Raw genomic sequence first — 27,200 nt, 5'->3', positions numbered from 1 at the left:
TGCCCAGGCAGGTCTCGAACCCGTGGGCTTAGGCAATCCACTCATCTCAGCCTCCCAAAGCGCGGGATTACAGGCTGAGCCACCAAGCCCAGCTTCTTCAGGGATTTAATGAGTTAACCTACACAGGCCAGTGCCTAGTATACAGCAGGCATTCAGTATATGCTGGCTGCTATTACTCTCCAAAGACAGAGACCTGAAGGACAGAAGGCAGGGCTTTCTAACTGCTAAGTCACCTGGAAGCAACATGGGCATTACATAAAGATGATAGATCCTACAGATAGTTTCACTTTACACAATGCATTGGGGTAGTCTTGAAGAATGAACAAGAGATATGAAAGTGAGATAAAAGAATGTCTATTTCCCTAACTGCCTAAATCCAACTCCTTGTGGATGCTAGGCTCCTGGGTGATAGGAAGGCCAGAGGCATTGCCTCCTAATGATATTCACAACTATAAAGCCACACTCATTACCTACACCCACTGTATCAGCAAGCTGGAGCTGGCTATCACCAAGAACCCTTCTTCTAACCTCTACCTTCACCATTCTTCTCCCATGACTGACTGAACAGGGTAATGGTCCTATTCGGAAATTCCTTTTGACTTCCAAGATAAACCCTGGCGACCCTCAGCTCCTAATTCTACCTGGATAAAAACGCTGAGGACTCCAATGCCATTGATCACTCTAGGCCCACAGCCCAGCACAGGGCATTCAGTAGGCCTGGCATACAGGAGACATCAAATGAATAAATGGATGAATGAATGAACAAATAAACAATCTGCCTTGCCCTCCTTACCTCAGTTGGAAAAGCTGCTTTTAACCTGTTTTGAAAACAAGCTGCAGATATGGCCTTAGTTGGCTATTCTCTGAAGCAAAGCATTAAGAAGGAAAAATGTGAAGCCCCAATAAGTCTCAAGTTCTCAAGGGAGTCATTCCACTTCTGTCATTTCAAACCCTTCAAAAGAGATCTTGGCATACCCTGAATTTTCCAGAAAGGGCTTGAAGGCAGACCATGGTATTAGGGTCATCACTGTACACCAGAGGTCCCTAACCCTCGGGCTGTGGACCTACATACACAGTCCGTGACCTGATAGGAGCTGGGCCGCACAGCAGGGGGTGAGCGGTGGGTGAGTAGCTCCGTCTTCTGTCAGATCAGCAGTGACATTAGATTCTCATAGGAGTGGGAACTCTGTTGTGAACTGTGTATGCAAGGGATCCAGGTTGTGTGCTTCTTATGAGAATCTAATGCCTGATGATGCCCCACCATCAGTCCATCGGAAAGTCCCTTAAATCTAAAAGGCTGAGGATGGGCCAGGACAACCCTAGGAATGTGCTACCTTTTGCAATCAGGATATACAAGGCACCTTGATCAAATGAGGAAAAGGCCACTAAGCCCAGCAAGAAAGGAAAAGAGGGGAACAGTATTAGCCTCTCAAAACCAGAAGGGTTGCAGCCCTAACAGCACACAAGCAACACACTTCCTGGTACAAGCTGATAAGACTTTCCAAAAGATTGATAGGAAAGTATTTCCTGGAGAGGGGGTCCATTCCCTTAGGGAGCCAAGGCAAAACAAACAGTAGAAGACCAGGGAAGGCCACTCAAATATTGCCATGATTCGTTCACTGGGTTTGTCTCCATGGACCCTCAGTCCCTGCCAGACTGTTAGCTCAGCTCACAGGACAGGAATTGGGTCCCTGTCGTCTATGTAACCTCCAAGGCTCAGCTCTTACAGATACAGGTTCACTGGAATAGGGATTATGCTTAACATACCTGACACAGTACCTTAAAGTAAAATGCAAATCTCTTAGCCTCTTTGTGGTTCAGTTTCCTCACCTGAAAAATGGAGAAAATTATAGCACCAGCCTCTTGGGATTGTTATAGCATGTGAAATATTCCTCGGCCAGGCTCGGTGGCTCAGCCTGTAATTTCAGCGCTTTGGGAGTCCAAGGTGAGTGAATTGCCTGAGTCTGCGTGTTTGAGACCCCCCTGGGCAACTTGGCAAGACCTCATCTCTACAATACATCAAAAAACTAGCCGGGCATGGCAGCGCGCACCTGTAGTTCTGGCTACTTGGAAGACTGAGGCAGAAGGATCACCGGAGCCCAGCAGGTCGAGGCTGCGGTGGCCGGGAACGGCCACTGCACTCCAGTCTGGGCGACAGAGTCAGACTGTGACTCAAAAAACGAAACAAAACAAAAAAGAAATAGTCCTCAAAAAAGCAGTGAGCACAAGGCCTAGCACAAAATAGACAAATTATAGCTTTTATTGTTGCTGTTATTCTATAAACTAATAAAGGGCTAAAATTCTATATTGTAAAGCTTTACACTGAACTGAGATTTTTAAAAACAATAATAATTTAGACTGGGGGGAAAAAACATCATGAAGTCAACAATGTAGGACTAACATCTGAAATGGAGATCTCAGTGAAAACTGACAGCTACGCCTTGAGACTTGCATATTCTTTCTTTTTTTTTTTTTTTTTTTGAGTTGGAGTCTTACTCTGTTGCCCAGACTGGAGTGCAGTGGCCATTCCCAGCCACTGCAGCCTCCCCTGCTGGGCTCCGGCGATCCTTCCGCCTCAGCCTTCCAAGTAGCTGGAACTACAGGCGTGCGCTACCACGCTCGGCTAATTTTTTGATTTGTTGTAGAGATGAGGTCTCGCCAAGTTGCCCAGGCAGGTCTCGAACCCATGGGCTCAGGCAATCTACTCACCTCAGCCTCCCAAAGGCGCGGGATTACAGGCTGAGCCACCAAGCCTGGTTTAAGACTTGCATATTCTAAGAAGCCAAGTTACAGTTGAGGATATGCAGACTTGACAAATTAAAAGTAAAAGAAACAACAACAACAAAACACCTACAAAACATCCAACAATACTTTTATGAAGCATCATATCAGCTGCAAACATATCCTCTTAACAGAGCCTACTATACTAGCTGAATTTAAAGAGGAGCTATATCATAAAAAAAATTTATGTCAAAATGTTAATTGCTAGATTTGGAGAGCAAAATTATGGGCATCACTTACTTTCTAGAAGGAAGAAATATCTCTGTAACTTAAAAAGTAATTTTTTAAGTGGCTAAGTTTCTCAGTGTGAGTGCCTAAGTATAACCAGGAGCAGAAGCTCTGGGGTATTAGTAGAGCTGTACCAAGTAGGTGCTTGGAAGAAACCAGCTCTTCTGGCCCACTGATCATTCTGAACTTAGTCCTCACACTTGTGTTATTGTCCTAATCCAGTGATAAAGACATCAAGCCCTGCTATCTCCATTTTTAGCACTTTAATTACAATCATCCTGTGTCATGTCAATTTCTAGAGCATCTAAACTCTGAGGAGTCACAATATAAGCAGAACATACTTTTTTTTCAAAGGTACAAAATCTACTAGTGTAGATCTACTAGTCACTTGAGAGTGACTTCCACGAAACTCTAAGAGAAGCTTCAGAGAATGAAAAAGCTGTCAGTTTTCAAGAAGTTCCTCCTCAAGTTTCCCCTGTGGCTAACCATACTGACCACTGAGGTGGTGGAACCAGGTATCCGTGGGCACCATGCCACACAGGCAGCTGGTATGGGGAGAGATACCCCACCCTGTGCACAGGTCCTACAACCTGGGCCCCTCCTGTACTGTCAATGCCTTACTACTCTTCAGAAGAGTATCTCTTAGGAGAAGATTTAATCACCCTGGGTGGCCCCCATGCTAATGACGTGCAGCACTGGACCTACTTGGCTCCAACCCTTCTAAGACTAACCTACCCTATCCCACTGACATCTTCTAATTTCCCTAACTGCCTTTTACCCAAAGTAATCTTTTTTCTTGCCCACCAAACCAGCATCCTTATTGTTTACAGCACCCTAACTGGGGGAAAGTACTATTAGGCAGAAAACCCAGGCTGCATCTGGCTGAAAGAGGGCAAGAACAATGAAGCAAAATGGCTTGGAAGCAGCGTAAGACTTCAGAACACCTGGTTTCCCCAGGCCAGTCAGGGCTGGCCAATCCAGCCTGCTGCTGCCAGCCAGCTGAGTACACTGGATCTGCAAAGAGCAGCTGTCCTCATGACCACACTGTCATCACATGACACATGGGTCCATGAGACCTGGTGCTGGTGCAGTCATTAGGGAGACTATCAAAGCACTGGGCCTAACGGAGCAGATCTTTCAGCTTAAGGCCTGAAGTCACAAGTATATGGAATGAGAGTGAAGGCTGGTGCTAAGTCCCCAGTATGCTCACTAACAGCCATTCTACCATGCTTTTGTGAAGAGAGCTGCAAGTGTCACCAGAGAGAACACGTCTTACTCATAGACTACTTCTTTACCACTGTTAACTATGTGTGTTAGGCTATTTTTGAAATACTGTAAGGATATTCCCAAATGGAATATGAAAGAGCACAACATAGTCAAGGGTCGCTTAATGATGGGGATGTTCTGAGAAATGCATTGTTAGATTTCTTTGTTGTGCAAACATCATAGTGCATACTTATACTTGCTCTGAGGTCACAAACCTCTTTTACTGTACTGAATACTGTAGGCAATTGTAACACAGTGGTATGTGTATATCTAAACTTAGAAAAGGGACAGTGAAAATATGGCATGAGCTGGGTAGGGTGGCTCACGCCTGTAATCCCAGGACTTTGGAAAGCAGAAGCTAGAGGACTGCCTGAGTCCAGGGGCTTGAGGCCAGCCTGGGCAACTTGGTGAGATCTTGTCTCTACAACAAATAAAAAAATTAGTCAGGCATGGTGGTGTGCGCCTGTAGTTCCAGCTACTTGGAAGGCTGAGGAGGAAGGATTGCCTGAGCCCAGCGGGTCGAAACTGCGGTGGCCATGAGCATGCTACTGCACTACAGCCTGGGCAACACAGTGAGAGTACTACTCAAAAAAAAAAAAAAAAAACACAGCATAAAAGATAAAAAATGGTACACCTATATAGGGCGCTTACCATGAATCAAGCTTGCAGGTGCAGGACTGGAAGCTGTTCTGGGTAAGTCAGTGAGTGAATGGTGAGTACATGTGAAGGCCTAGGACATAGTAATGATTGTACATAATAATAATATTACATGATTGTAGACTTTATATAAATTGTATTATTTAGAATACACTAAATTCATTTTTTAAAAAAATGTTTTCCTTCTTGAATAATTAACTTTAGCTTACTGTAACTTAAAAATTGTTTTAACTTTTGACTCGTGTAATAACACTTAGCTTAAAACACATTATAAAGCTATGTAAAATATTTTTTCTTTATATCCTTATCCTATAAGCTCTGTCTGTTAAAAAAAATAGTAACTTCTTGTTAAAACTAAAACACACACACATACATTAGCCTCGGCCTTTATAGGGCCAGAATCATCAATATCCCTGTCTTCCCTCTTTACATCTTGTCCCATTGGAAGGTCTTCAGGGGCAATAACATGCATGGAGCTGTCATCTCCTATGTTAACAATACTGTCTTCTGGAATACTTCATGAAGGACCTGCTTAGGCTGTTTTATAGTTAACTTTTTTTAATAAGTAGGAGTAGTACACTCTAATATAATGATTAAAAGAATAGTACAGTTAATACATAAACCAATAACATAGTCGTTTATTATCATTATCAAGTATTACATACTGTACAACTGGCAGCACAGTAGGCTCGTTTACATTGCCATAAACATTGCCATAAACACGTAATGCACTATGCAATAATGAAGTTATGATGGCTACAATGTCACAAGGCGACAAGAATTTTTCAGCTCCATTATAATCTTATGGGACCACTGTCAAATACGCGGTTGGTCACTGACCAAGACATCCTTATTTGTGCATCACTACAGTTATGAATACAATTCGAAACTAGACAGACCTAGGTTCAATTCATGGCTCAGCTAGTTACTATTTAACCAAATCTTTTTTTTTTTTTTTTTGAGTCAGAGTCTCACTCTATTGCCCAGACTGGAGTACATTGGCCTGATCATAGTTATTGCAGCCTTGACATGCTAAGCTTAGGTGATCCTTCTGCCTCAGCCTTCCAAGTAGTTGGGACTACAGGTGTGCACCACCACACCTGGCTGATTTTTAAAATTTTACTATAGAGATGAAGTCTTGCCACAGTGCCCATGTTGGTCTTAAATTCCTAGGCTCAACAATCCTCTTGCCTCGGCCTCCCAAAGTGCTGGGATTACAGGTGTGAGCCACCATCATGTCTGGCTTATTTAAACAGATATTAAGAAAGTTATTTCATCTCTCTGAATCTCAGTCTCCTCATCTCTAAAATGGGATACCACTAGGACTGCTACAGGGATTAAGATAATATATATAAAGCACCTGAATAAGATCTAATTAAAAATGGTAGTATTTATTTAGTGATTGGTACTAAATGACAGAAGACATTTAATTGGTATTTGTTGAACAAGTGAGTGGTGTTACCAAGGGAAAAAGGTAGACTAGGTTATAAAAAGATCTCTACTCATACACAGGAGGCCACAAGATACATGGGAATACGTTAGGTTCTGGGTCAGAGATCTGGGGGACCATGGGCAAGACAGTATAGCTTCTCTAAGACCCTGGCTCCACATCTGTAAAATGTGGAGTAATACCACTTACCCTAAAGAGCTACAGTGAAAATCAGAAGCCATGTCTTTAAGGCTCTCAGTCTACTATCAGGGATCTCAGTAGGTACTCAGGTAATGGTATTTCCCAAGGGGCACAGGCTCTGGAGTCACATAGCTGGATCTGAATCTCAGTTCCACCACTTCCCAGCTATGTGCCCATGAGCAAGTTTGCCTTCCTATACTTCAGTGTCTTCATCTGTATGATGAGAATAATAAAAAACCTACCTCAGAGGTTGTTCATAGGACCAGATGAGTTAATATATACAAGTGCTGAAACACAGTAACTACTAGACAAATACTCTATTATTTAGCTAGTATTTATTAATTATTTAGCAATACTTATTATTTGATAATTAATATCTATTAGACCACTGGCCTCAAACTCTGCTTGTTTTGATGGCTTTAATCTACGAACTGTTATCAAACATCCAGATTCTCTAGCCCCAGACTGCTGAGAGACTCAGAAACAAAGCCTGTCCAGTCAAGAGGCAGTTCTTTCTAGTTCCTTCTGGTCACAACTTCTGTTTTGTTTTGTTTTGTTTTTTAAGGAAGGCCTCGCAACTTCCATTCTTGCATTCTACATGGAAGGAACACACCTGAGACTGCCATGCTGTGACAGCAGCACTAAGAGGCCACATAGAACTGAGACAGAGGAAGGGAAAGGGAGAGACATCCAGCCCTCAGCTGTTTCAACCTTCTCAGTTGAGATGCCAGACATGTGACTCTTCTTCTTTTTGGATTTGAGATGACAATTTCTTGTTATAATGAACCAGAAATACAAGAATCTATGGGAACTGAAACAGTAAATAGAATATGGTTGAACTTAACCAAATCTTCAAGGGAAATAAAAGGATCAGACAAAGCCAGCAGGAGAGGAGAAGCCCAAGCCTGGTTTGGAACACACACAGGAATACTATCTTTTCAGCATGAGTATCTCCCGACTCCTCCCTGTAGTCAGTCTGCTGTCATGCTCCCATTTCTTTCTCCCTTCTAAGCACTGGCCAAACCAAATGGCTTCTTTCTCTGTATTGCAGGTGTGAGTCAGCCCAGTAGTACCCCTTTGGACATGATACAAAGTCAAGAGGAAAGTTCGTGAATCGCATTGTAGGGTAGAAAGTATAAAAACCTAACTCAATTGTTACCATTTATGCTCCAGCCCCAGCAGATGTCATGTGGAACAGAGATGAATCAATCTCTCCTGCTAAGCCTTATCCAAATTACAGAACCTCTGAGACTTGGAGTGGTTTGTGATGTAACTAAAATGTACATCTAAGCCTCCACCCGTAGCAAAACAGCCTTTACTCTGGTTTGGCAAGACCTGGCTACCAAATGGGTCTTTTGGATCTAATCCTTAGGCTGAGGTCAGCTTCACATTCTTCTTGGTTAAGTGCTTTTGTTTCCTGAGTCCTGTTATATGTGCATCACTGCTCTTATTTCAATAAGATTTATCTTCCTGTATATCTAAGAATATTAGAAGATTCCTTCCCTTTATGTAGGAGGGTTCCTTCTCCCTGCATTGTTTGTTCCCCCAGAATCTCTTTTCGTTTTCTATTTGGATCGCCACCTTTCATCTTGGAGGCTTTCTTTACTCAAGTGCCTAGTGAACCCCTGTTGCTGGCTAATATTTAAGGCTGTGGTTCTGTCATTTGCAGCCTTAAGAATCTTGATTAAAACAAGTGGCAAAAACCTAAACTATAACAGGAAGAGCAAGGTTGATTGAATTCAGATATTAAGACGTTAAACTGAGGCCGGGCATGGTGGCTCAAGTCTGTAATCCCAGCACTTTGGGAGGCCGAGGAGAGAGGACTGCCTGAGCCCATGGGTTCAAGATCAGCCTAGGCAACTTGGCGAGACCCTGTCTCTATAATAAATCAAAAAATTAGCCGGGCGTGGTGGTGCGTGCCTGTGGTTCCAGCTACTTGGAAGGCTGAGGTGGAAGGATCACCTGAGCCCAGCAGGTCGAGGTTGCAGTGGCTGTGAACATGCCACTGCACTCTAGCCTGTGTGACAGGGTGAGACTCCTACTCAAAAAAAAAAAGTAGCAGCATCAGCTAAATTGGACATAAAACAGAAACTAACTGAATTTAGAGGAGAGGTGCTTTGAAAGAAGTCTGTAGTACAGGGTGTAGTTGGAATAGGAATGCAAATAGGAGAGGTAAATTTTACTGGAGGTGTGGCATAAGGAAAAGCTTCATGGAGGAAGTGTTATTTTTGTTTTGATCTCCAGGGATGTGTAGGGTAGGCGGGGGAATAAAGAGAGAAGCATGAGTGAAGATAGGGTGCAAGGTCTAGCATGGCAGGATAGAGGCCTCATCTACATGTAGACTACTTAAATAATCACATCCTGGATTTTAAGCTGATGTAGTTATTGGATGAGACATCAGATGGTCTTAGAAGTGGGCAGATATATTCAGCACATGGGAGGGTCATGAGTTGTCAGTAAAGAGAAGAGTGTAACAGACTGTCTACATAGAAGGTCACCAACAATTCCTCTTACCCTGTACTTGGATGTCATTCCTCCGGTCCAGATGGAGTCTAATTTACACTAATGTTTATAGTAGCCATTACTCATTATTTGTAATAGCTAAAAAGTAGAAACAACCCAAACACCCATCAACCAATGGGATAAATAAAATGTGGTATGTACATACGATGGAATATTAATTGGCAACAGAAAGGAATGAAGTACTAATATATGCTACAATATAGATAAACCCTGAAAACATTAAGCTAAGTGAAAGAAGCCAGTTATGTAAAGACCAAATATTAATAACTCAATTTATATGAAATACCCAGAACAGACAAATCTATAGAGAAAGTAGATTAATGGTGGACAAGGGTGGATTGAAATGGGGAGTGACTGCTAAAGGGTATGGGGTTTCTTTTAGGGGTGAGGAAAATGTTCTAGAATTATGATAGTGGTGATGGCTGAAAAACTCTGCTGATATACTGAAAACTATTGGATCATACACTTTAAATGGGTGAATTGAATGGAATATGAATTATATCTCAATAAAGCTGTTACCAAATAAGGGGAGGGAAGAGGAGATGGTATCTATTCCCCTTTTCATTGAATCTGGCTGTTCTCATGACTTTCTTTCAACAATGGATTAAGGGGTGAGTGATGGTGTGCCAGCGCTAGGCCTACCCATCAAAAGCCTGGCAGTTCCACTTTTACCCTCTTGGAAGCTAGCTGTCCTATAAAACAGCTCAGGCTACACCACCCAGTGATGGGAGACTGTGTTGAGAGAAGCCTCATGGAAGCAAACCAAGACCCTGGTCATGTGAGTCAGGCCATCTTGAACATCCCAGACCCAGCCAGGCTGACAACTGAATTAAGTCACATGAGTGACTCCAGGAGAGTTCACTCAAAGCAAAAGAACCTCCCAGCCAACTGAGCGAATCATGAGAAATAATCATTGTTTTAAACCACTGAGTTTTGGGATGATATGTTATATAATAGTTAACTAAAACACAACCTTTCTGGGTCTCAGATTCCACCTCTGTAACATGGAACTGATACTACAGGGTTGTTTTGAAGGTTACCTGAGGCTAATACCAAGCACGGTGATCACGAAATGCTGTTGCTATAATTGCTATTTAAAACCACCCAGGAGATCCTTGGAGATCCTTGACAGAACCTATACGTCTTCTCTCTGGGAAGTCTTATTCCCACAACCACCTACTGCTTCCAATCACATTGTTTCCAAAAAGCTGATTTCCTAAGAAAAACAAAAGATGTTTCTTTGCTACAATTTCTGAAAAAATAAACTCTGGCCGGGCTCGGTGGCTCAGCCTGTGATCCCGCGCCTTTGGGAGGCTGAGGTGAGTGGATTGCCTGAGCCCGCGGGTTCGAGACCCACCTGGGCAGTGAGACCTCATCTCTACAATAAATCAAAAAATCAGCCGGGCGTGGTAGCGCGTGCCTGTAATTCCGGCTACCTGGAAGGCTGAGGCGGAAGGATCGCCGGAGCCCAGCAGGTCGAGGCTGCGGTGGCCAGGAGCGGCCACTGCACTCCAGTCTGGGCGACAGAGTGAGACTCCAACTCAAAAAAATAAAAAATAAAAAACATAAAAAAATAAACTCTGACTCATAAGCAGAGTACCAAAGCAGGTTCTTCTTATGTTAGCCAAGTACCCCGCCTACCTATCCATTCATCACACGTTTATTAAGCCCTTACTAATTACCAGACACTAATTAAGAATAAAGGAGCTCCTCTTTCCTCTGGGAAAAAAATTTTTTTCACCTGTGTAGCATTAACAGAATGAACTGAGTACCTGAACTTGAGTGGAGAGAGTATAGTAGCTGATAAATCTAAAATCATCTAGCTGGAGAGAAAAAGCTTAAATTTCCATACAGAGCTCAGATACACAGCATGAGAACACACAATTCTGACCGAGGACACCAGAAACAAGACCAACAGCAAGGAATAAACCCTTTAGAAAAAGAGCCTACACCCTCAAAGGATCCCAGTCACAGAACCTGGACTCTAGGTGAGAGAACTTGATCATCTGGCATCACCTGCTATGTCTGGATGCAAAATGGGTCCAGGCAGTTAATAATTCAGAAGCTAATGACAGAGAAAGAAATTCCTGGGTATATTCATAGGATGCTAAAAAGCTTTAAATTGCATTTGTGAAATCAATCATGATTGGTAAAAACAAAATAAGAGTTGTTTTTTTTTTTTTAAGTCAGAGTCTCACTCTATCACCCAGCCTGGAGTGCAGTGGCATACTCACAACCACCCCAGTGTCAACCTGCTGGGCTCAGGCGATCTTTCCGACTCAGCCTTCCAAGTAGCCGGAACTACCTGTGCACTACCATGCCCAGCTAATTTTTTGATATATTGTAGAGACGAGGTCTCACCAAATTGCCCAGGCTGGTCTCAAACCCCTGAACTCAGGCAATCTTCTCACCTCAGCCTAAAAGAGTCTTTTAATCTTAAAAAGAATTAAATTATTTTTCCTCAAAAAGGCTGACACCAATACTTAATTACATCAAAGGTAAGAAAGAGGACCAAATCTGTGAGCATTTTCTGCATGAAGGGACAAAATCCACAGAACCTAGTAAGCATTTATTCTAGACAAGCTCAACAAAGTCCTAAACTCACCAAATGCTAGTTAGAGAGTCAGTATAAACAAAACTAGCCTGGAAATGGACAGAAAGACCACAAGGGCTATGGGTGAAAGACATAACATTAGGCAGGCATTGAGCTGAGTCTACTGGATAACCCAAATGCTGGGTTGATTTTTTTTTCATTGATGTGTAACATAAAGTGCACAAGTCATAAGGTTACATCTTGAAGGATGTTTAAATCTAGATTAGGATACTGAATATACATAATCCCAAGAAAGTTTCCCTGTGTCCATCTTAATCAATAACCAACCCCACGCTAGCCCCCCAACTCCAGTCAGAAGTAACCACTATTTTGGTTGGTCTCTGTACCATAGATACTTTGTGTCTGTTTTTGAATTTCACATACATGGAAACATACAGTATGTGGTCTTTTCTGTCTGCTTTCTTTCATTCACCACAGGGTTACCTTGTTTTGAAGCCAAAAACCCAAAAGCTGAGATTTATTTTCAGGAAATGCTCCTCTGATGCTACAGGCCTGAAAGCCAACTACTCTGATTACACCAGTTATACTTCCTGAACCCTTCTAAGCATGCAGTAGCTCACACCTGTAATCTCAACACTTTGGGAGGCTGAGGACAGAGCCTCCTCCCTTAGGAGGATCACTTGAGGCCAGGAGTTCAAGACCAGCATGGGCAACATAGTGGGACCTCATCTTTACAAAAATAAAAAACTTAGCCAGGTGTGGTGGCATGCGCCTGAAGTCCCAGTTACTGGGGAGGCTGAGGTGAGAGGATCACTTGAGCCCAAGAGGTCAAGGTTGCAGTGAACCGGGATTGTGCCACTGTACTCCAGCCTGGGCAACAGAGTGAGACACTGTCTCAAAAAACAAACAAAAAGTGCTACAATCAGAACACAATCTTGGATTGTAAAACTTTCCTTCAAAATAAACTAAATTCTGGCCAGGCGTAGTGGCTCATACCTGTAATCTCAGCACTTTGAGAGGCTGAGGCAGGAGGACTGCTTGAGTCCAGGAGTTTGAGATCAGCCTAGACAATGCAGCAAGGCCTCATCTCTACCAAAAATAAAACTTTAGCTGGGCATGGTGATGTATGCCTGTAGTCCCAGCTACTCAGGAAGCTGAGGTGAAAGGATCACCTGAGCCTAGGTTGAAGTTGTGGTGAGCCGTGATTATGCCACTGCATCCAGCCTGGATGACAGAATGAGACACTTTGCCTGAAAAAAGCAAAAACAAAAGCAAAAAAACCTATATTCTCTCATGGCATCCACCTATTCCAAAGAATCTTCAAGTCCCAGAATAAAATTAACCATCAATTGTTATTACTTTTGATCAGTAAAGAGTTAAACTTTAGGAAAGTCAAAGGAAGCCTTCGCTCTAAATTCAGATGAATGTGATTCAGCTCAGAAAAGGCAGGAGAAGGATAATAGTACAGCAGTAAATTATAGGTAGCGAATCTGGGATGTGCCACTTCTAGCTGGGTGACATTGGGCAAGTCATTACTTTGCACCTCAATTACTTCACTATAAGATGGGAATAACCCCATAGGATTGTTGCGAGGATTAAATGTTAATGTATATAAAGTTCTTAGGAGACCACTTGGCACATAATGAGCACTCAGTAAGACTCAGCTATCTTAAAAAAGCTGAAAGAGCTATAAGAGAGCAGCTATTCCGCAAACCAAAGTCTATAAAATAGCAACCAAGACCTCTAGCACAGTGCTTCTCAAGATGTTTTGGTTTTGATTGATACTTTTTATAAAATGCAAGATTATATGTTTGAATGCCACAGCAATCTCAAATTGCTCTACAAGTTTCTAAATATTTACTCTCTTTTTGTATTTATCTCATCATAGTCCAATAACTTGCTCACTGCTCATCGACTGGCATTTGTCTGCAGACTGAACTTTGAGTAGCACTGTTCTTGCACTCAAAGCAGGTTAAATAGAACTATGAAAAAATGTAGTGAAGAAAACCAATCCCAGTAGCAGGGGCAAGAAGATGACTTGAGGGTCAACACACTGACAGACAAAATAACCCTAACAGGCTAAACCTGAAAAACAAAACTAGATGCCAGAGCAAGTACCCAACTGGTACTTCCCTCAGGCCCCAATCCTCTAGAGGGTGGCCCTCAGAAAACATGTTGACCAAGAAGTCTCATCAGCCCCAGAGGTATGAAAGAAACAGGCAGAGCTGACTTGGGCCTCCTGAGACATTCTCGGGAGTGAGAAGCCAACCTAAGCCACCATCAAGCTTTAGAGACATCAACCATCAGTCACAAAGGCCAGGCAGAGTTTCTTCTCTGTTAAAGAAAACATGCAAAGATCTCCCTTGGTGACATGGGACTGCACACATGCATACCCACATACTCACAGACACACACCTGTGGTTTTAGGAGGCTCCTGAGGTCCGCCCTGCCAGCCATACTGTGGGTATCCTTGGTAGGGGTACCCTTGAGGTGGTGGGTAGGGCCCCCCCATAGGTCCTGGACCCATTGGTTGTGGATAAGGTGGGTATGGGGCCGTTGGACCAGGGCCCGGATATGGTGGAGGGTTCTCTGGGTTCATCAGGCCCTGCAAAGTACACCTAAGAGACAAAAAGAATGAAAATTATTTGCATTTAATCTGTAAAAATCATTAGGAATAAAATTTCAATCCATGAGATCATTTACCAAATACCTTAAATGTCTTAAGCCTTTTGCAAATCTCTGGCTCTGCCCATTTTGTTTTCTTCTCATCATCACAACTGGCAATTATCTTATGTATTTATTTGCCTTTCTTCTGTTTCCCCCACTACACTAGACTGTAGGCTGTGACAGCAGGGATCAAGTCAGTTTAGGATCACCACCATGTCCCTAGAGTCTCACATAGTGCCTGGCACAAGACAGTCCTCTAAAAAATATGTTAAAGAAATAAAGTATTTTACTTTTTAAATTCTGAGATGTGCATAAATGTGGCTGGATAGCTTTAATAAAGCATAAAGCCTAACAAGTACTATGAGTCAGATCAGTGGAAGCCATTCCCCTACTATTACCTCCAACAAACAGGGTTGGGCCACAGTGGCATCTTCTAACAAGCAGCACTGCCAGCAAGTGACCAACCAATGGTTGTAACCACAGCCATTGCCCAGGGCATTGGGGTGAGCAGACTGCTCTCCCCAGACCCACTGCTCTGAGCAGCTGGGCAGAACTGTCTATAGGGAATGCAAACATCTCCTTTGACCATACAGTCTCCCAAGATTCTAGAGGGCTCACCAGGAACCCTCACTTGTGTTTATAGGCTCCTGTTATATATAGTGGTTTGCTTCTTTGAAGGAAGCCATGCTTACCAGCTCCCAAGTCTATTAATCATTCTCTTCACTGGGCTTGAAGTTTCGAGGGCCAACATTTTGTTTCCGTCATCTCTTTAACCTCCACAATGCCTGGCACAGTGACTTCCAGATTAAAAGCAAACAAACTATTGCTGAGGAATGCAAAGCATATCCTCTATGGATGACTCATACTGTTGCCTTGTACTGGTACCCACCTCCTATACTGAGATTCAATGTTTTGCCTACTTGAGTCTTCTCTAGTCCTCACTAATAGTAGCAAAGAGTCTCATACTCAAAATTTAATAATTTCTCTATTAATTCTTTTTCATAACATGCAATCAGTAAGTTCATAAGTGATTTTTTTATTTTTTTAAGTTAGAGTCTCACTCTGTCATCCAGACTGGAGTGCAGTGGCCTCTCCTGGCCACCACAGCCTTGACCTGCTGGGCTCCGGCGATCCTTCCGCCTCAGCCTTCCAAGTAGCTGGAACTACAGGCGCGCACTACCATGCCCAGCTAATTTTTGATTTGTTGTAGAGATGAGGTCTCACCAAGTTGCCCAGGCGGGTCTTGAACCCGCGGGCTCAGGCAATCCACTCACCTTGGCCTCCCAAAGCGCTGGGATTACAGGTTGAGCCACCGAGCCTGGCCCATAAGTGATTTATATGAAGGACAGAATAGTCATAAAGTAAGGTTCCTTAGAAAATCTGAATGAAAGTAACTGGATTTGCTGGTTGCCCAACCACATCCATATTCTCCCTACAATTCAGGTGCTTCAAGGAAAGCTCATTCCATCCCAGATCCAGAGTGAGCACAGTCTAAGTCAATGCAGTTCACCCTTTCCCCTTTTTCTTTATCACAACTGATTCAAGGAATCCAGGACTAAGCCAAAAGCAAATAGCATCCCCTGGCCACTGGGACTGGTTCTGAAGTGGTTCAATCAGTAAAAAGTTGACTCTCATAACACACTCCACCCAGCCTTCCCTTTGCCTTAACACAGGCACACACAAAGTTTAGGAAACACACGGCCTACAAAATTGCTGACAGCCCTAAGAAACAGTCAGCTTTAAGGCAAAGTGGGCACTTCAGAAAGGCAGAGCAGAAAAAAGGAAAGAAATGGAATTCTGAAAGATTTTATAACAGTTCATAAATCAAAGACTGAAGCCCAGTCTACAAAAACTATAGAATTTCCAGTCCTGGAAACAAGTGGCAAGGTACGTTAATGATTCCTTCTGGGTGATATTCACAAACATATATTTATGAATGCTGACTCAGTGCCTAACACTGGTCTAAGTAGTGGGGTTATGGAGATCAACATGGTTCAAACCAGGCAAAGGCTGGAGGATTGGTTGAGCCCAGGAATTTGAGACCAGCCTGGGCAACATAGCAAGACCTCATCTTTACATAGTGGACCTTGAACATCCAACATAATACTATAAGAAAATGACTGACAGTGATGGGAAACTATGGGGGGAAGGGAGATGGGATTAACGGTAGTAAATATCTGTCTGGGGACGGGGAGACACCTCTTATCAACAAGGGTGCCTGAACGAAGCATACTGGTATACCTAACCCTTAACTGTACCTCACAATATCATAAAAAATATTGATTATAAAAAAATAAAAATAAAACAAAAACTATAAATATAAATATATTTTAAAAAGTAGCCAGGCCTATAACTCAAATAAAATAAATAAAAAGAAAAGGCGGTAAACAACAGCTAGGTAGGAGTAGGGGCTTAAACCCATTAGAAGGAGGTGGGGGTGAAGACAGTTCCCTTGAAAGGGGATTATAAATTGAAACTTTATAATATGGAATCAGGATGGCTTGACGATCTCTATTTCAACAACATCTGCGTTCTGTTCTCCATTTTAGAGACCCTCCTATTTTCCCAGGGCTTGAAAGGGACTCAGAAAAGAATTAGGGTTCTTTCCTTCTGTTCTCTATGTCAATTGGCAACAAACATCCTAGCCTGGGAATGCCTTTCCCCTTACCCTAATTGACCTTAGTAACACTATAATCATCACATGAATTTGACATATGTAAATGAATTTCATTTTTTCTCTCCTACCAAGAGAACTGTGGAAAACCTAGTGAACTCAGGTTAATACAAAAATCAGCCTCATTAACCCCCATAGAGTCATTCCGTTATTTATTTTTAAATCGCAAAAGTGGAACACAGTCATCATAACTACTCTCCTGAAATTCAGTGTGTGTGACCCAATTTCATTAAAACCGTACTTTAACTCAATCAGTCCAACAAGACTGTATAGTAATGATCATTCTCATTAGTCTGGACCTATTTTCTCTGAAGCAAAGTCTGGACCTATATTTCTTTTTTTTTTTTTTGATTGGAGTCTCACTCTGTAGCCCAGACTGGAGTGCAGTGGCCGCTCCCGGCCACCGCAGCCTCGACCCACTGGGCTCTGGTGATCCTTCCGCCTCAGCCTTCTAAGTAGCTGGAATTACAGGCACGCGCTACCACGCCCGGCTGATTTTTTTTTTTTGATTTATTGTAGAGATGAGGTCTCGCTGCCCAGGCGGGTCTCGAACCCGCGGGCTCACGTAATCCACTCACCTCAGCCTCCCAAAGGCGCGGGATTACAGGCTGAGCCACCGAGCCCAGCTTGGACCTATATTTCTAAGAACGATGGGCAGTGAGGAGAAAAAAGATCAAAGAGTACAGGAGCTCTAAAACTTCAGACTCAATATTTCATCGACTGGATGCAGATCGCAATACTCTGGGAGGCTGAGGCAAGAGGATCACTTGAAGTCCGGAGTTCAAAACCAGTCTGGGCAACATAGTGACACCCTCATCTCTACAAAAAAACATTTTTTAAAAAATTAGCCAGGCATGGTGGCCTGCACCTATAGTCCCAGCTACTTGGAAGGCTGAGGCAGAAGGATTCCTTGAGTCTGGGGATTTCAGGCTGCAGTGAGCTATGACACACCACTGCACTCTAGCTTAGAAGAAAGAGCTAGACCCGGTCTTATACCCCCACCCCCAAAAAAATATAGGAAGGAAAAGTTCTATGATTTCTTGATACTTCTGTTTGCATCTATTCATTATCCTGTGCAGTTCTCTCCCTGAGACCCTAAAAAGTCTCTTCCAGGCATACATGTTCTCCCCACTTATCCCTCACTCATGTCTCCCCCTCATTTTGGGGATGTACCTCTCTTCCTCTTTTGGAGGAATCACGTAAGGTCTTGGTGGGGAAAATCCCATGTGCTATTTGTAGAGGCACTTGTACAAAATATAAACCACAAAGGTACTCCAGTTACCATGACCTCCGCCCCTTCCACACATATTATCTCTCCCTATGTTCCCAAGACAGTCATCTTAGAGAAATAAAGATTTGGGTCCATTTTCAATTTCCTCTAGGCAAGAAAAAAATCCCAGTGAGAGAACAGCAAAAGTCACAGAAAGAGCATCTGTGCTGGATCAAAGATCCTAGAGCTGGGCATTTGAAAAGCAGGACTTCACCCAGCAGGAGTCAACTGTTCCCAAGCTGGTAAGGAAGCAAATCAAAGTAAGAAAGATGATCCAACACTGACACAGTCTAGTACAAGCCATTTAACATAACCAAAACACAAATGAGCTTTAAATTTAAGTTATGATACTGAACTTTGTAATAGCACTGCTTCCCTTATAAATTTGATCAGGTAAAATGTAAACTGTACTATAGTGGAGTGTGACAAAAAGGAGTAAATGTAAACAGCGTAAACTGTAGTATTAAAGACAAGTCAGAGCTCTGAAAGGGACAGCTCAAATAGTGCAGCAGCCAAGATCCATTAACAGACTGTACTGAACACTGCTATCCTACGAACCCATTCAAGACATGCTCCAAGTCACAAGATTAGCTGTCATTCAACCACACAATGAGAAGGGGCGGCAACTATTCTTTGGGAAAGTGGTTAATGGAGATACAACACCATAAAAGACCTCATCAAAATAGAGATGCAGAAAAAGAAAATCTTTTTCAAAAGTTATTATTTTTTAAATTACAAGACACCTGGTAGCCAAACTGGCACTGACACTGCAGATTGTACAGTGGAAAATTTTCCTCTGGAAAAACTGAATAGTCCCAATGGAAAAAAATGACAGATACTAATACTTGAGGGAACACCAAAGAAATTACTCACCCAATCACAGCACTGTTAAGCCCATACAAACAGAATTTCTAATGGACTTTTTATTGCTTCATACATAAATGAATGGATAAAGATTATCAGACATTGGAGGAAAGTCTCTAACATAAAAGACAGAAATGAAACAAAGAAAGGAAAAAACAACCTATATGTTCATAGAAAGAAAACAGCTAAATAAATTATGCTGCGTCTAAGTAATAGAGTCTTTTTTGCAGTCTTTTTTTTAAAAGCAGGATTTATTGAAAGGACAGAAAAGCTCCCAGAGTGGGAAAGGACCAAGGGGGTTGCCCTGCAGTCGTTTTTTAATTTATGCTTTTGAAGTATGACGCTGGATTGTGTAAGAAAAATGTACTCAGGAGACTGAGGCAGTAAGATCACTTGAGCCCAGAAGTTTGAGGTGAGTTGTGATCACAGTGAGCTATGATCATGCCACTGCACTCCAGCCTGGGTGACAGAGTGAGATTCGGTCTCAAAAAAAAAAAGAAAAAGAAAGAAAAAGAAAAAATTTAAGCTATGTATTCAGCATGATCTCAACTTTCTTTAAAATAAATATTGATAAATAGATCAATACTAACTGAATGAAGAGTCCTAAAACAGACCCATTCAGCACAGTCTCCTAATTTGACAGAAAGGCACCACTGTAATTCAGAAAAGAAAAGGCAGTTTTCCAATAAATAGTGCTTGATTAATTGAATATTCTTGGGCAAGAGGATGAACTTTGATTCCTACCCTCAAACACAAGAATAATTCACATATTATAGATCTATATACAAAAGCTAAAACAATCAGGTTTTCAGAAGAAAGCATACCACATATTCATGACTTTGGCTGTATTTATGTTATGACCCAGTAACTCCATTCTCAGAAATATACTGAAGTGAAATGAGTGCTTAAGTCCACTAAAAAGACATATACAAGAATGTTTCAAAGCAGCTTTATTTATTTATTTATTTATTTAATTTATTGAGATGGAGTCTCACTCTGTCGCCCAGACTGGAGTGCAGTGGCTGCTCCCGGCCACCGCAGCCTCGACCTGCTGGGCTCTGGCGATCCTTCCGCCTCAGCCTTCCAAGTAGCTGGAACTACAAGTGGGTATTACCACACCTGGCTAATTTTTTATTTATAGTAGAGATGAGGTCTTGCCAAGTTGCCCAGGCGGGTCTCAAACCCGCGGGCTCAGGCAATCCACTCACCTTAGCCTCCCAATGGCGCGGGATTACAGGCTGAGCCACCGAGCCCGGCTTAGCAGCTTTATTTATAACAGTCCCCAAATGAAGACTATACAAACGTACATCAACAGAACTGATAAATTATGATATACAGTAGAAACTACCCAACAATTATCTCTCCAAGAACTTAGAAAAAAACAATAAAAAATAGATAGCAAATACAAAAAAGAAAAAAGTTAACCGTGGCTCACACCTGTAATCTCAGCACTTTAGGAGGTAGAGGCAAGAGGGTTGCCTGGGCTCAGGGGTTCGAAACCAACCTGGGCAACTTGGCAAGATCTCATCTCTACAATTAATTAAAAAATTAGCCGGGCATGGTGGCACATGCCTGTGGTTCCAGCTACTTGGAAGGCTGAGGTGGAAGGATCTCGTGAGCCCAGCAGGTTGAGGCTGCAGTAGCTGTGAGCGTGCGACTACTCCAGCCTAGGCAACAGAGTGAGACTCTGACTAAAAAGAAGAAAAAGAAAACTACATAATAACAATAAATAGAACTATTCTTACATGCAAAAGCAAGGATAAATCCCAGAGACAATAATAAGCAAAAGATGTCAGACTCAACAGATTCACTTATATGCTATGATTCCATTTACATAAGGTGCACAAAACAGCCAAAACTAATCTATGGATACTGAGGGAAAAGATTCAAGGAAACCTTCAGGGATGATGGAAATGTTCTATATCTTGAGCTGAGTCATGTTTACATGAATACATATGAATGTACTGAATTATACATTAACTTTTTTTTTTTTTTTTTGAGTTGGAGTCTCACTCGGTCGCCCAGACTGGAGTGCAGTGGCCGCTCCCAGCCACCGCAGCCTCGACGTGCTGGGCTCCAGCGATCCTTCCGCCTCAGCCTTCCAAGTAGCCGGAATTACAGGTGCGCGCTACCACGCCCGGCTGATTTTTTTTTTTTAATTTATTGTAGAGATGAGGTCTTGCTGCCCAGGCGGGTCTGAACCCGCGGGCTCAGGCAATCCACTCACCTCCGCCTCCCAAAGGCGCAGGATTACAGGCCGAGCCATCGAGCCCGGGCATTAACATTTTCATACTCTACAGTAAGTTGTACAGCAATAGCAACAGATAATATTTGGTTAGAAAGAAAATAATATTTATAATTATTTCCTTGGGTACAGGAATTATGGGCAATTTTTATTATTTATACTTGTGTTTCTGAATATTTCAATTAGAGAACCTATAGAAAAAAATTAAGTTTTCTTAGTGCTTTCTAATATTTCCTTGCTGCCCACCATTTTTAACGGCTAGAATGTCACTTCAGACTGCCTATCCACTTCTGATACACGAATTTACCTTCCTATTACTTAACAATCTATACTACAGCTGCTCCTCACTGAGGTGATATTTATGGTTGTGAATTTTGTTTTCACAAGACACTTCAGTTGTCTAAGGTCTTTCTGCTTCAAATTTGGCTTAGGTACCAGATATGAGGTAAAAATCCAAAATTCTTTTGGTTACATGCAGACTTCCCCAACAAGGAACCCTTTTATTATCAAAACTAGAAGCCATGCTTATCCTTCTATCCTTAAATATCTTTCTTGGGGTCAGGCACAGTGACTCGTGCCTGTAATCCCATAGCTTTGGAATGCTAAGGCAGGAGAATCACCTGAGCCCAGGAGTTCAAGACTAGCCTGCAACATAGAGAAACCTTGCCTCTATGGATGGAAGGGAGGGAGGGAGGGAGGGAGGATGGAAAGACAATAATTAGTTGGGCCATGGTGGTACATGTTTGTAGTCTCAGCTACTAGGGAGGCTGAAGTAGGAGATCACTTGAGCCCAGGAAGTTGAGGCTGCAGTGAACTAAGATCGTACCACTGCACTCCAGCCTGAATGACAGAGACCCTGTCTCGAAAAAAAAAAAAATTTCTTCGTGACTTACAAAACAATCTTTAAAGTTTAAAAATGTGAGTGCAGTTCTTACTCTAAAGACCTCTGTGTCTTTTTTTTATAAACTCTATGATTCGCTAACTCTTTAAACAGGATCTTTGTAAACAGACCATCTTGTATTTTAAGTCCCACAATATTTCTTGACTCTCACACCCTAGTTTGGGCATGGTTTGTTGAGCTTAAAAAAAAAAAAGCTTTAGGATTACTCGGTTTTGTACTACCATATCACCTCTGGTTTACAGTTCTAATTAAATTTTAGCATTGACATGCTAGTTTATCCCATTCACACAGTCATTTGTTCACTCCATAAATACTTCTAGGAGCACTGACTATAACCTAGTACTACCAAGATAATGGTAAGCAAGAGACAGCTCCTATTCAGCCTAGTGAGAGAGACAGACATTAACATCAGCAATTACAAAACCAAGCTAAGACAGAGGAAGCACAGAGTATTGTGAACTCAAAGCAGAGACTAATCAGGGAAGTCAGAGAAAAATTCTAAGAGGAAGTGATGATCACACTGAAAGCTAAGCATAAGCAGAAATTCACATCACTCCAACTTTCACACCCTGGTCAGAGGCAACAATTTGTGAGACATTTCTGAGAAAAAGCAGAGCACATTTAAGGAACTTAACAGCAGGTTCATTATGGCTGAAGCAGCTTGTATGAATGAGGCCAAAGGGTCAGCTCACAAATAGCCTTGCTAAGAACAGTCTCAGGATCGCTGCCAAATTCTTTTCTGTAGTTATTCTTTATTTATTTTAAAAGGATTCATGTAACTTTATTTACTGGATACTACTGACAAACTTATTAATTTATTCAATAATATTTATTAAGACCTACTACATGCTAGGTCAAGAGCTGGGGATAAGAGTGAAAAAACTATAGCTGCCTTGTTCCTCCCCTTCAGCACTTCTATTAATAAAAAGAAAATAATCTTTTCTATTTGTCTGTTGTTGCATCAGTTGGAACATATTGGAAGTTCTCCAAATTTCAAGGGTATGGTGAGGGTAGATTAACTATGCAAAACTTACTTTAAGAGGTCCAGAGGACACTTACCTCAAAAGGTTATACAACGTTACTGAAACTAAGGTACAAGTAGAAATGACTCCCCAGTTGGGAGAGTCATGCCACACATACATGTGAATGTATAGTGAGCAGAGATAAGAAATGATGGTCTCAAATTTCAAAGCCAAAACCACAAGAGTAGGCATTCCAGAACTGCAGGCCTTTACCTAGGAAGAACCTACTCCTGACATGGACAGTTTAACACAGGAGCCCCAGAGGAATGGCAGCAGCAGGGTTTTTGTTTGCTTTTTGTTTTTGAGTTGGGGAGTCTCACTCCATTGCCCAGGCTGGAGGGCAGTGGCACACTTACTGCCACCTCAGCGTCCACCTGCTGGGCTCAGTTAGGCTCAGGCGATCCTTCTGCCTCAGCCTTTCAAGTTTCCAGAACTACAGGTGTGCAATACCACACTCGGCTAATTTTTTTGTGTGATTTATTGTAGAGACGAAGTCTCGCCAAGTTGCCCAGGTTGGTCTCAAACCTGAGGGCTCAGGCAATCCACTCGCCTCGGCCTCCCAAAGTGCTGGGATTACAGACTAAGTCACCGAGTCTGGCCTATTTTTTAAAAAGACAGTGGCCAGGAGCGGTGGTCCAAGCCTGTAATCCTAGCACTTTGGGAGGCCAAGGAGAGAGGATTGCATGAGTCCAGGGGTTCGAGACCAGCCTGAGCAACCTGGTAAGACCTTGTCTCTACAATAAATCAAAAAATTAGCTGGGCATGGTGGTGCATGCCTATAGTTCCAGCTTCTTGGAGGACTGAGATGGAAGGATCACCTGAGCCCAGCAGGTCGAAGCTGTGGTGGCTGTGATTGTGTCACTGCCTCCAGCCTGGGCGACAGAGTCAGATTCCAACTCGCAAAAAAAAAAGGGGGCAACCTCCTCAGGTCCCCTCTCACTATGGGAGCTTTTCTGTTCTCTCAATAAATCCTACTTTCTAAAAAAAAGAAAAAGCTATTAGTGGTGTTCCTAGCAACTGTGCAACACCAGGAAACCTCTGATAATTGGCATAACATGGAGAGATTTCTTTTATGACTTACAATTTCTAACATGTTTTGCTGTGTATTGCCATTTCCTAAGTTTCTCTTCTTTTGGGGGCACACTGGAAGAGGGCAACCTTCAGTGTTACTCCATTACTGTCCAAATACTGATTCTGGCATCAGTTTCCCAAATATTATTAGCCATTTTCTACTTCATTTATAGTCTTGTTTACCAAAGTTTTACCAGGCCCTGAGCTATCCTCATACAGTCAATGAATGAATACATATTAGAGCATGTCTTTTGTTCAACATTTTGGCTTGTGGCGTTAAAACAGCCTCTTGATGAAGTACACAATGACACACAGTTCAGATATGGGACCTTTCCCTGAACAAGGGCATCAAAATGCACATGGAAGGCAAAAAATAATAGTGGATCATCTATCTCTGGACGCCCTGGCCTAGAGTGATGAAGAGTGGTTCAGAAACTGTCTTGTTCTATTTTCCTTTCTCACAAAGAATATTTGATATAAAATTATACACTGCTTTTATAACAGAGTACACATGAAGCTAAAAAAATCTACAAACTGGGCCCAGTGGTTCAGCTTATAATTCCAGCACTTTGGGAGGCTGAGGCGAGATGACTGCCTGAGCCCAGGAGTTTGAGAACAGCCTGGGCAACTTGGTGAGACCTCGTCTCTACAATAAATCACAAAAACTAGCCGTAGTGGTGTGTATCTGTAGTTCTAGCTATTTGTAATGTTGAGGCAGAAGGATTGCCTAAGCCCAGTAGGTAGAGGCTGCAGTGGCTGTGAGCATACTGCTGCACTCCAGACTAGGTGACAAGAGTGAGATTCCAACTAAAAAAAAAATATACAAACTATTTAGTAATATGGTTTGCCAACGCCACTGAGGTCATTGCTTCAAGCCACTATCCCTGACATAACACAAAGATGTAAGCATTCTCAACTTGTCCTGATAGATTAAATTAAGAATAGCAAAATCTAAAATGTCGTACATTAATTATCCATAGTAGCTCAGAATTATTAGGAAATAGGGTTATAGTCAATCAATCTTGTCTCCCTCAAATACTCAAATATTAAACTTGGTATGCACATTTTTTTTTTGAGTTGGAGTCTCACTCTGTCACCCAGGCTGGAGTGCAGTGGCATACTCACGGCCACCCCAGCGTCGACCTGCTAGGCTCTGGCGATCCTTCTGCCTCAGCTTTCCAAGTAACCAGAACTACAGGTTTGCACTACCACACCCAGCTAATTTTTGATTTATTTTTTTATTTTATTTTATTTTTTTGAGTTGGAGTCTCACTCTGTCGCCCAGACTGGAGTACAGTGGCCGCTCCCGGCCACCGCAGCCTCGACCTGCTGGGCTCTGGCGATCCTTCCGCCTCAGCCTTCCGAGTAGCTGGAATTACAGGCATGCGCTACCACGCCCGGCTGATTTTTTTTGATTTATTGTAGAGATGAGGTCTTGCTCCCTAGGTGGGTCTCGAACCCGCAGGCTCAGGCAATCCACTCACCTCAGCCTCCCAAAGGCACGGGATTACAGGCTGAGCCACCTAGCCCGGCTAATTTTTGATTTATTGTAGAGACAAGGTCTCACCAGTTGCCCGGACTGGTCTCCAACTCACAACCCATGGGCTCAGGTAATCCACTTGCCTTGGCCTCCCAAAGTGCTGGGATTACAGGCTGAGTCACCGAGCCTGGCCAATATGTACATTTTAGCATTCTTCCAGATTTAGAGATTTTCTGAAGGAATACAAAGAAGTTCCCTTCAACAGAAGATAACATAGTATCTACTAAAATCTTTTTTTGCATAAAGCTTTCTTTAAAGAATCTCTGACTGAATCCAGGGTCTGTTGTTCTGAAAGATGTAACATTTATTATATAGCTCTTGGAAAAATCATTACTACCTGAAAACATCAACAACTAAAATGGCCTACTTAGCCACCAGTCATTGGTGTCCCAATTTGCCCTAATGTTTGGAGGAAACATCCTTTCTTTTTACAGGGGGTCATTCCTTTGTTCTTATAAACTCCTCAATAAAGATACATTTTCAAGTAAAACCCCAAACAAATAAAAGCACCTTATCTTTTGACCAGTAATTCTACCTTTAGGAATTTATTTTACAAATATATACTAGTGCATATATACCAAAAAAACAAACAAAAACAAAACAAAAAACCCCAAATTTATACACACACACACATACACACACACACACTACATATATATTATATTTTTAAAAATCTAATATGAATGAGACCAAAGGGTCAGCTCACAAACAGCCTTGCTAAGAACAGACTCTCAGCCGGGCTCGGTGGCTCAGTCTGCAATCCCTGCGCTTTGGGAGGCTAAGGTGAGTGGTTTGCCTGAGCCCGTGGGTTCGAGACCCGCCTGGGCAACTTAGTGAGACCTCATCTCTACAATAAAATCAAAAATTAGCCGGGCGCGGTAGCGCACGCCTGTAGTTCCAGCTACTTGGAAGGCTGAGGCGGAAGGATTGCTGGAGCCCAGCAGGTCGAGGCTGGAATGGACAGGAGCGAATGTGCCACTGTACTCCAGTCTGGATGACAGAGTGAGACTCCAACTCAAAAAAAAAAAAAAAAAAAAGGAACAGATTCTCAGGATCGCTGCAAAGTCTTTTTCTATAGTTATTCTTTATTTCTTTAATATGTGAATGGGCAAATAAACCACAGTATTCCCAAACCATGGAACTGCTGCTGTATGACCCTTAAGAATGAGGAAAAACCAGGCTCGGTGGCTCAGCCTGTAATCCCAGCACTTTGGGAGGCTGAGGTGAGTGGATTGCCTGAGCCCGCAGGTTCGAGACCCACCTGGGCAACTTGGCAAGACCTCATCTCTACAATAAATAAATAAAAA

The 27,200-nt window shown here is 42.4% G+C and overlaps 1 protein-coding gene across 2 annotated transcripts in view; it reads right to left on the bottom strand.

The window, feature by feature from the left end:
* CYSTM1 (cysteine rich transmembrane module containing 1) overlaps positions 1-27,200 on the bottom strand; it is a 60,712-nt gene that overhangs the window by 24,859 nt on the left and 8,653 nt on the right. For both annotated transcript variants that reach the window (XR_002481862.1, XM_021711393.1), the window contains exon 2: positions 14,055-14,257. Coding sequence is in view for 1 of the 2 variants with exons in the window: in XM_021711393.1 (XP_021567068.1) it covers positions 14,055-14,238 (184 nt within the window). In the remaining variant the exon portion in view is untranslated. The remainder of the gene's footprint in view (positions 1-14,054; positions 14,258-27,200) is intronic.

Source organism: Carlito syrichta, unplaced genomic scaffold (genome assembly GCF_000164805.1).
Source record: "Carlito syrichta isolate Samal-C Ts95f unplaced genomic scaffold, Tarsius_syrichta-2.0.1 Scaffold302231, whole genome shotgun sequence".
NCBI classification, from domain to species: Eukaryota; Metazoa; Chordata; class Mammalia; order Primates; family Tarsiidae; genus Carlito; species Carlito syrichta.
This window is presented reverse-complemented; position numbering and strand designations above follow the sequence as displayed.